Source organism: Telopea speciosissima, chromosome 4, assembly GCF_018873765.1.
Source record: "Telopea speciosissima isolate NSW1024214 ecotype Mountain lineage chromosome 4, Tspe_v1, whole genome shotgun sequence".
NCBI classification, from domain to species: Eukaryota; Viridiplantae; Streptophyta; class Magnoliopsida; order Proteales; family Proteaceae; genus Telopea; species Telopea speciosissima.
In genome coordinates, this window is record NC_057919.1 from 61,440,119 (window position 1) to 61,450,857 (window position 10,739).

Here is a 10,739-nt window from a genome sequence, read left to right on the forward strand (position 1 = left end):
ATGGTTCAGCGAATCAGGTTAGTATAGACGTAGGAACTCACATCTGAGAAACTAGAAACGATCTGTCAACCTAAAAGAAGTGGAGGTCTGAATATTAAGCGTTCGGAACCGATGAATCAAGCCTTGCTTGCTAAGAAAGCTTGAAAACTCCTTACTCCGGAAACTTATTTATGAATCGTCTCATGAAAGCTAGGTACTTCCCACATTCTAACATGCTTCATTCTCCAACTCTTAAAAACTCTTCGTGGGGCCGAAAGTCTATTATAGGAGCTCTCTTTCTTCTCAAGAAGGGTCCCTTCATTCAAGTGGGTACTAGGAAATGCATTAACCCATGGAGTGATTATTGGATTCCCCTTCTTCCCCCATCCTCAACTCCTTTTCCTCTTTGGCTTGCGTGGCAGATTCCTTGACTATTCTTCAAGCATTGAGTACTGCTCAAGCTCGAGGTATTCGGCGATTATGTATTGAAAGTGATAACTTGCTGGTTATTAACATTCTTCGTGGCTCTGAATTTGCTATCCCTTGGTGACTATTTCATATCTTAGAATACTGTTGTCTACTGAGTAACAGTTTTGAATATGTGCACTTTCAAAATACTTTGCGAGACACAAATTTTGTAGCTGACATGTTGGCTTCTTTTGGTGCCTCATCTCAGTTAGATCATATCTGGGACTCCCATTCCCCCTGCTTTTCTTCAATTTCTTTTGTTTTTTGACTTTTGTGGTTGTAGTTTTCCTTGTGGTTTTCAATAAAATTAAGTTTTTACAGAAAAAAAAGAAAGCAATCTTGAATTCTGACCTGAATGCAAAACATTTGAACCAGCTTATGGAAGGCTGCACGGAAGCATCAACAGGGGGTGATTGCGCCAATGAAAGCACGCACGGAAGCATCAACAGGGATGGTGGATGGGCCAATGGATGCGTGCAAAGTCATGACTTAGTCACAAATTTTTTTGCACTACTTTTAAAGTTCTAATTATGCTCGCAGGGATTAAATTTTTTTTTTCTCTCTGTATCTTAATGGATCAGATTTTGATAGGGTCATTTGCAATTGGAATGGGACCAGTTCCTTGGGTTGTGAAGCCTGAGGTAACTTTCAGATTATAAGAGCACATTAGAAACCATTCTTTTGTGTAATAATAGAAACCATGAAAGAGAAATGAATATAACTCAAAGAATAAAGAAACAGACACAGTCACACAGGGAGCGCGGTAACAGAGGCTGTGCTCCCAGGCAGAGAATCACTTCCCAAAGTAAAATTACTAAATATGGTAAAATTTTAAGTTACACAATCATGATTCAAAACTTCCTTTAAAAAAATTCACTTCCCTTCCTTTCATTACTTGTAATCAGATGAAACTTTTGATTTGATTTTCTATTCTAATCCATTCATTTATTTTTTTGGTTTTTTTGCAGGCAGCCTTACCACAATCCATCACATCCTTTATCTATGCCAAGGAATATGGGTTGCATGCTGATGTCCTTAGTACTGCATAAGTTAAACAGGATTAATTCTTTTTCTTATTTTTTCTTCAAATCTTATGGTAATCTCTGACCAGGTTTAATCAAGAGAATTGTAGAGTTAAAAAAGGAAAGTTGAGAGAGAGAGAGGTTTTGCTTGCGTGACTGTCCTTATCAGAACATTCTACAAAAGATGGTGGCATAGCCCCAAAACCAAAAACCCACAAGGTGGGTTTTTTTTTCCACCCCGAATATTATCTAGGACCCAGGAGGCCCCTAAAATTTTATTGATAAAAGTAGAAATAAGAGTCAATACAAGGGGGGGACATAGCCGCCTTACCCCAACTCAATGGAAACAATGCTCTCAAACACTCAAAAAACCCAAAGCCCTTACATCAGAAAATCAAAAAAGAAAAACAAAAGGCAATGAAAAAACTACTTCCTTAGAACTGGTAAACCAGTTTTGTCTTTCCAAAAAATTTGTCCCACAAGGTAGGCTTTAGATCAATATAAAGTAAAGAATTTTTCTGAGTAAATATACAGTAAAAAACGTTTCTCATAACTCATTGAATGGTGAAACCATTTTCTTAAGTCTCTCTCTCTCTCTTGACAAACAAGCATAGCCTAGACAATGGTCAGGTCAATCTTTCTAGGGAAAAAGGAATTAGAATGGTAATAAGTGAATTTTCAAAGGCTTCATTTGTTTGCAAGTAAAAGAGGAGGAAAAGAAAGACTTTCCTTTAAGTAGGATTTTCAGACATATATGTTGACATAAAATGCAAAAAAATGACACTGAGAAGTAAGAAAAAATTTACATTGCATTAAATTGGAAAGAAATTTTTACTTGAATACAAACAGGGCAACTGATCATAAATCTCACTTATAATGGTGTTCCAAAACAAACTTAGACAGCTTCTCTCAGATCTAAATTGAAGTCATCCATTAAGGAAGGTCAATTCAAAGTATTTGTTTCTGGATTTGGAAAAGGGTCTAATATGTTGCTGGTTATTCTCTTGCAGGTTGATCCTAGGGATGATACTTTCCTTGCCCACCTTGGTTGGATACTATGCAGTTTTAGAGTTTTTGCATTGAAAAAACCTCTAGTCTTATGTGTTCCTCTGTATTTTTCTTTTTTATTTTCCCTTCTATTTCCCACCTTTTTCCAGGCATAAATATGTTAGGGACCCGAGTCAGTTCTTTGTTATTTGGTTCTAACTATTGATCCCTGGAAAAGAAATTGTAATTTTCACACATTGATCCTAATCTGAAGGGATTTTGATCCTAAGCTAAAGGGTTATGTATGCTTAAAATTTATCTCTAGGGTTTTTTATTGTCACCCCTAGTGTCAATAGATTTGTAACCTTACTTTTTTGCCCCTTTGTTTTTTCCAAAAGTTATTTAATACAGTACTTAATACAGGGGGTAAAAAAAAGGGTTTTCAAAAAGTTGAAAATCATTTAATACAACATTTAATGCAGTTTGTATATGAAATGACATATATACCCTTATTGAAAAACTACATTAAATGCTTTTAAGAATAAGACACAGTGCAATTAAGATGCTACCTATATCTCTACATAGCACTGAACATGAGAAATACTTATTGGAGGGGGTAAAAATGCAAAATGCATGACATTCTTGAGATATTTACAGTGCATTCGAAGCTAATGGTAATTCCTTTCCAGCCATCAAAGTTTTCAATTTATAGGCGGTCATTTGCCTATCCGAGTGTGTGAGAAAATCTATTCATTTCCCTATGAAATACTGGTCAAGAGTCAAGACTAGCCATCCATCATCTTGATATTGTTTGCAGTTCTATAGATTTGTTCAGTTCATGAAAACCTAGATGGTCAAGTCACTAAGAACTTTCCGCAGGATTGAAGTTTTCCACTCTGACTTGTATGCTAGTCAAATGCCACCAGGAAGGCAATATTTGCCACAGAATTTGATAAAATGACACCTCAGAAATAGGAAGTTTTCATCAGGTGCATTACCACTGGTGCATTTGGCCAAGTTGGAAGGAGCAATTGGGGCACACATACTTTTGGTGAACAAGCTCCTCTAGACAGTATAGTCCACAACAGTACATACTAATACAGGATAAAAGAAATGCGAACACATACTTGAGTTAGACATACACAGTGAGAAGCTTTCACTAATCCTGTATTGGAAGCATAAATATAAGGACAATCATATACAATGAGGGGTGTATGGACTGAGTAAAGAGCCTATCAGGTTACCTGTTCATCCTATAACACTTGCAGGTACAATATATCTTGTAGTAATAACTGAAAAGGAAAGTAAGAATTAAGTATGTTATATGGTAGCAATCAAGAGCTCTTAGCCCAAAAATCAATTCATGAATACCTCTGAAGCCCAAAATTCAACACAGAAACCAAATTCTTGAATCTCAAACCATCAGAAAACATTATCTCATCTAATGCCTTCTGCTGATAAGTCTGGAAATGATGTGTCCGAGTTCTTCATCACTGTCCTCCTGGACATGATGTCCAGCCTACAAGACCAAAGAATTAACTGCAGTTACTTTCAGCAATCATCTTAAATAATGGTAGCTTATAATAAGAAAATCTACCAACAGTTTCCCGCTTTGTGGATGGCAGTCATTTATACTGTTCTCTTGTATCATCATCATCACTATAGTTACAACAACAACAACAACAATAATAATTCTAATTAATGGAAAATGCAAGTATCTTTCACATGCAGTCGGATATAGTACACCGGGTAAGTGATCCACTGGGTTTTAGTTTCCTCACAAACCATCCCCATATTACAGACTCTAGTCAACTATTTCAAACAAGAGATGGCTTAACTGTTCGCGAAACCTTAAAATCTGTTGCCTGGTTATGAAATCCTTTATAAATAATTTCACCCTCTAATATTATCCAGTTATGAGTTTTTTCTGTTCATTTGTTGGATCCCCCATAATATCAATTAATCAGGAAAAATAAAATGGTAGGTACCATTGGAAGCTCCACCAATTTATGGTTTGAACTCTTGCAAAAATCTTCTACTCCATCATAGCTCAACCAGCAGTCTCTTTGACCCCAACAAACAGTTGTCCAAACTTTCCAGTCCTCACTGGAGATAGTATCTTCTTCATCACTCCAACATAGGTCTGAAAGGTATTGCATCAAAATACAACATAGTAATAGAAATAGCATTAACTATTTTCTTAGGTGGGTAGACGATTTTCTTGCAATAAAGAGAGTTCATGCAACAAAGCAATAATAGTGGCATAGTGCACAAAATATCATCATTTTGAAGAAATAGAATGTACATATAATTTTACATCAATACATGATGAATTATCATTTTACCCGACATTGAAGAAGTACAAGATAGCCAATTGCAGGAATTGTTAGAAAAACAACAACCAGAATGGCGATTTGCAGAAGAAAAAGAAGGCACACACGCACAAGACAAAATTTTACGTGGTTCACCCTCAAGAAGGAAGGCAACATCCACGGCCAGAATGATTTCACTACTTTTCTGAAGCAAAAATGCAAACCCTCCATCTCACACACCTCTCAAAGAGATAAGAACACTTCATAGGAAAACCCTAACCCAGAAAGTACAAAACTGCCCCTAGAGACCACCCTGTCTGGTTCGACCTGAACCAAACATATGTCGAAATACATATCAAATCGAAGATCTCAACGAGCCCTAGCGCCGGCGGCATTGTTGTATGCACTTTTAGGCCATTCTAGGGCGTTTCGAATGCGAAACGGCCCGCCAAAGAATCACCACAACACTTTCTGGACTGAGATCAGGGTTCACCAATAACAGAAATATATGTCATGTTCCACTTTGGATATTTATTTTGGTGATAAACTACCCAAATACGACAAGTACATAAATGGGTCCCTCATAGACAATAACATCTCTGCGCAACAACAAAATAGCGGGCTCCATAATAATCAAATAGTTCCCAAGGATCTCCCTTGAAGGGGTATTATGGACATCAACTGTCCTTTCCTAACTACCAAGTGAAATCTTATTAGGACCACAGTGCTGAGGTAAGCCACACCCTGCCATTGGAATTCATGTGACATCTACTTGTCACTATGATAGCCAGATCCTTTAAGGAATACAATGATATAGACAACAAATATAACAACTATAGGCACAATGATCAAGTTGTCATATAAAAAGAATGGCTTAGAACCGGGAAAAGCTTGAGAGAAAAGTTGGAGCTTCAATTCCTTCCTAAACCTACCTGCTTTTGTTACAAAAAACAATTAAGCAGGGAACAATGAATTGGTCAGAGTATAGAAGAGCATCAAACAGATGCTCACCGTCAACTGCTTCCTCATGGTCTTCTGTAAACCATTGCGTCCTCCTCCTTCATCTTGTAAAGTCCACAGCTGGTCAATGCCTTGTCACTTGCCCTGAGAGGATCCTCGCATTTTAAAAAACAAGTGCAAATTTAATGATCAGGTTAACTAATAGTGTTAATCTTTCAGGACCAAAGTCTGGGAAGAAAGAAGGGACAGACACACACAAAGAAAGAGAGAGGGGAAAGTGGGGCAGGGGAATGAGAGAAGAAATAAGCAGATATACTCAATTGCTAAGTCCTCTAACCTGGGAGAAAATTTCACCCAACAAATAGTTGCTGAATATTGATAAGGTTGACGGCAGGTTAGCATGATTGTCCATCAGCTTTTGTATTAGATAAACCAAAGAAAGTCAGTTGCACTCTAAAACTCTCATGTATTGCTCTTGTGGCACTAATTTGCTCATTCTTTGGATGGGATGCATCACAAAACAAAGTTAAAAGCATCAACAACAAAAATATTTAACTTGATACTCAAGCTCAAGCACACTCATGGGAAATTCTACCATGTCCAAACAATATATGTAATTGAATGTGTAAATGAAAGAAACATATCCAATCAATCTTCTTACAGGAAAATTAAGAAGAATGAGATCATTCAACCTGTCTTGATGATTGTTAGCATATTTGACAACTACTGGAGCAAAGTATCCCTGCACAGCATTGCAAAGATCAAAAGTTCTTTTCAGTTTCATGTCATATTTTAAGGCTGCAGATCCTGTGGTTCTATTGTTGGCATTCAAAAAAGGTTGTACTGTACCTGAACAACAATGGAAACTTTATCTTCTACAAGTTCAAGAATAAGAGCATCCAAGGATGACACATACTCTGCATTACAAAAATTAATTAGATGAAAGAAACAGATTTCAATTACAAAACTGTATAAGAAGATATATATAGTTTCCTGCCCCCGTAAGGCCTTCTAAAGAGAGTTACCATCCAATGTGTAGTCAAAGCCATATCTTGGTTTAGGCTTATCTGAAAATCCAAAACCTGAAAACCAAGAATTTTTTTCTTCCAATTAGCTTATAATGAATATAAACCAGTGAAAACGTCCTTCCTCACCCCTCCCCCCACCCAAAAAAAGAAAGAAAAGATGTGCAAGTTGTTCAGATCTGGTAATCTATATAGCCTGACTTTAGTTATGAGTCTTCACCACTAGATAGGCTCTGGCAAAGATAGTCAAATTCCAACTCAAATCTTAACTACATCACCATAAGAAACTTTCCTGACCTAAATTTCAACTGTGACATATCACTAACCGAAGTTCCCCTATGTTTGTTGTTCCCAGCACATCAGCCCTTCAAGAAATGTGATCCAGTGGCCATAGTTACAACCATCTCCCATAAATTGCCAACCCCTTGTTACTCCCACTTACATCCAAAGCACCATCTCACATCAATAATGAGAAACATAATCTCCACAGCTGCAATCACATTTGCCGAGGGTAGCAAGAGGATCACGCTGGATGAGACAAAACCAACCCCCAGCAAGCCTAGGACCCTGAATTCTAACTCATGACACTACTGACACCTTAAGGCCGAATAAATCTAACAATGCAAGCCAACACTGAACTTGTGAGCATGGTCCTTGCCTGTTTGGGCCAGACCCATCCCAGCGAAGAGCTAGTAAATGGCTTCAATTGGTTACGGCCTGATCCTACAAAGTCTATTACCATCGTTCTATAAAGAATCTGCCAAGGAGGACTTCAACCGTTGTCAAAGATGAGAAACTAACCATTTACAAATAATTTACCATATAAAATTACATGGTAGCTTTTCACTTTGTCATTATTTGGCACTATACCCATGGTGTTGGTAAAATCAAACCCTTGTCCAACCTCAGAGATCAATAACTCCATTAATCACAGAATGGGATTATTACTAGAGAGATTACTTGGGAATCTTCTAAGGATTTAAAGATTGAGGGTTTAAATCTTATTTAAATTACAGCTGACTCCTATCTAGGAAAGAATCATAGTAGCCCTTCCTTGGACATTCATAAATCTTTCCCTTTTTACAAGTTTTGCTTACTTTGCCACTTTCATAGGATTTAAAGGATATCCAATTAATTAATTTACGAATAAAACAAAAACAAAATGAAACATAACCAATTGGTATTAGACTTGAAGCCAACACTGAACTTGTGAGCATGATCAATAATTTACTTAATACATACTCTTCCATAACTTTGGGACCCTTTTTTTCCTTTTACTTAATGTCACTTCTCCTCGACACATTTTTCTTAATTATTATCATGAAGAAAAAATGTATATAGTTGACAAATGATGTTCTCTAGAAGGATGAAACTCAAATAAAAAACCATTTATCCTGAGCATCTTGAAAGTAAACTCATTGTAGAAATCACTGTCAGAGCTTACCTAGCCAATCAAACGCAATTGCATGATAATCTTTGGTAAGTACAGGAAGAACTTTGCGATAAGAATACGCCTGTTAACAGAATAGGAAAGTGGAACAAATTTAATTAATTTTGTCCATCAAATCCATCATTGAAACTTCAACTTATCCTAACTAAATTTCCTCAAATACTTAAAAAACAACATCATTAAGACTCAAACAAACAATAACAAATCGTTTGAAGTAAAAAAATCCATATGAAATGCCAATACAATGTGTGAGTGATCTCACCCAACAGCCTAAAGATTCAGTGTAACAAGATAACTATAGAAGTTAATAAACCTGTGGATTTAACAGCTAAAGATCAAGTAAGTATCTACATGAATAAATAATCAGTACATGATCCATATTCCATTCCCATTCCTCAAAAACAAAAAAAATAAAAAAGAGTAGAGCTAGGAGAAACAGAAATGGTGGCAAAATCAACCTGTGCATAGAAATAGTAGATACAGGAGTATCTAACAATAACAACCGTACTAGATAAAACAGAACCAGTGCTATGATAATTGTAGTTTTCATAGAATTTCGATTGGAAGCATCGTAGAAGCAGTCACTGAAAAAATTCAGCTTTGTCACAAGAAATTAAGGCATCAGAAGGAGAAACCAAGACCAGAATGGGGTTTAAGATGATCCAGTCAAAATGATAAGCAACAGTGTGGTACACTCAGGTTTTTCTGAAGGGGCAAAATGCCTCATGGTGACAAATATCACTTGAGACATTGAAAACATATTCTACTTCCTTTTTAGATCACCAGATTAATCAATCTTGGCAAACCAACAAAATAAAGGGAAAACAACTGGCACCATAAACTCAAAGTTTAGCTGTAGCAACAAGCATGGCACTACTCTGCTGACACCATCAACAAGGCATTGAAGTTCAGTTACTAAAAGAAGAGTCTGCAAACAACACAAAGTATCATTCAATCTTGTATGAAAGTCATGACTCCATTAGATCAAGTTTCCTTTCTATGTTACCGCTCCCTGTGTGGCTGTGTCCTTTTCATAGTTGTCATGGCGTCCTGGCGCTGGAGAGGGTTGCATGGCGACCTACGCCATGGCGACCCTCTTTGATTTCTTCTTCCTATGTCTCTTTCCCTCTTCGATTTCTTCTTCCTGCCTTCGATTTCTTCTTCCCTCTTCGATTTCTTCTTTCCCTCTTCAATTTCTTTCGATTTCTTCTTTCCCTCTTCGATTTCTTCTTCGATTTCTTCTTCCTGTCTTCTTTCCCTCTTCGATTTCTTTCGATTTCTTCTTTCCCTCTTCGATTTCTGAATTTTCTTCTTAAAACTTGAGAAACAATAGAGAAAAAATAAAACATGGCTCGAGTATACATCTATTAACACATTAAAAATAGAGAAAATAAAAAATAAAACATGGTCGACATGCTCGCCATGGTGGGCGACATGTCGATATATCGACGTGACACCCCTCCACCGACTTGGATCGCCGTGACGCCGTGACAACTATGGTCCTTTTTTAGCCTTCCATCAAAGCTGAATAAATTTGAGTTGTTGGATGAAAGTCATGACTCCATTAATCCCCCCCCCCTCAGTTAAAAGTTAATGGATGCTTGAATTTCTTCCAAAGTTCTTCCCTTGGTTTCTGGTACAAACTTTGTCACAAACAGAACGGTTATTGCAGAAACTCCAGCATAGAAAAAAAAATGTACCTGAAAAGGGAAAACCAAACAAACATGAAATGTGTTGTTAAAGATTGGAATTTTGAAAACATATTTTCTGCTGATATTGAAGACGTAATTCACCTGAAAAGCTCCAGTTCATGAAAAAAATTGGAAGTGTAAGAAACAGCCCAAGCACCAACCCAGCACACAAGAGTGACATAACTTCCGGCAACTCCCTTCACATTTATGGGAATATCTGTGACAATGACAATGTTAAAGCTATGTCATTGTCCCCATTAATCCATTAAGTTATATTTATTTCTCTTTCATGGTTTCTATTGTTACATAAAAGAATGGTTGCTATTGTGCTCTTATAATCTCGAAGTTACCTCAGGCTTCATAACCCAAGGAACTGGTCCCATTCCAATTGCACATGACCCTATGAAAATCCATTGAGTTATATTCATTTCTTTTTTATGGTTTCTATTGTTACACAAAAGAATGGTTGCCAAGAGGAGAAAAAATATCAATTTCTTTGAATTCTTTTCCAGGGCAAGGCTTTCAATACAATGTCCAGATCCATTCACTGCATGATCCAATCTTGAAGGAATGAAATGGTCAATATCATGAATATCCATTGATTTCTCAAGTTCTATTCCATGTATTAAGTCTTTCTGCATTACATGAAAATAAGGTGATCAAATTTACCTATTTTCTCCATTTATTCTTGAGCTTTTCAGGTTCTCATGCTTTAGAGGTGTTATTTCAATTTTCAATCCCAGTAATGGTTGTACATTCCTCTATTCAATTCAACTATTGTCAGTTCTCTACTGAATCAGATGGGAAATCTTTTTAAAACACAAATCATCTCTACATATTTCCAA

At 36.7% G+C, this 10,739-nt stretch overlaps 1 protein-coding gene and 1 long non-coding RNA gene across 2 annotated transcripts; both read right to left on the reverse strand.

Moving 5' to 3' along the window:
• Nucleotides 1-3,599: 3,599 nt before the first annotated feature.
• LOC122659503 (haloalkane dehalogenase-like) lies at nt 3,600-8,270 on the reverse strand (the record flags this gene model as incomplete). Its single annotated transcript, XM_043854606.1, is given in 9 exon segments — nt 3,600-3,975; nt 4,445-4,599; nt 5,780-5,796; nt 5,798-5,883; nt 6,066-6,143; nt 6,390-6,470; nt 6,578-6,645; nt 6,754-6,810; nt 8,198-8,270. Coding segments are annotated over 9 exon segments (693 nt in total), but the record flags the coding sequence as incomplete, so codon positions are not given.
• A 1,507-nt stretch (nt 8,271-9,777) lies between these two features.
• Nucleotides 9,778-10,305, reverse strand: LOC122660079. Its single transcript, XR_006332615.1, has 3 exons — nt 10,245-10,305; nt 9,997-10,111; nt 9,778-9,903 (listed from the first exon to the last, which is right to left on the reverse strand). It is a non-coding gene; the product is annotated as an uncharacterized LOC122660079 (long non-coding RNA).
• Between the last annotated feature and the right edge of the window lie 434 nt (nt 10,306-10,739).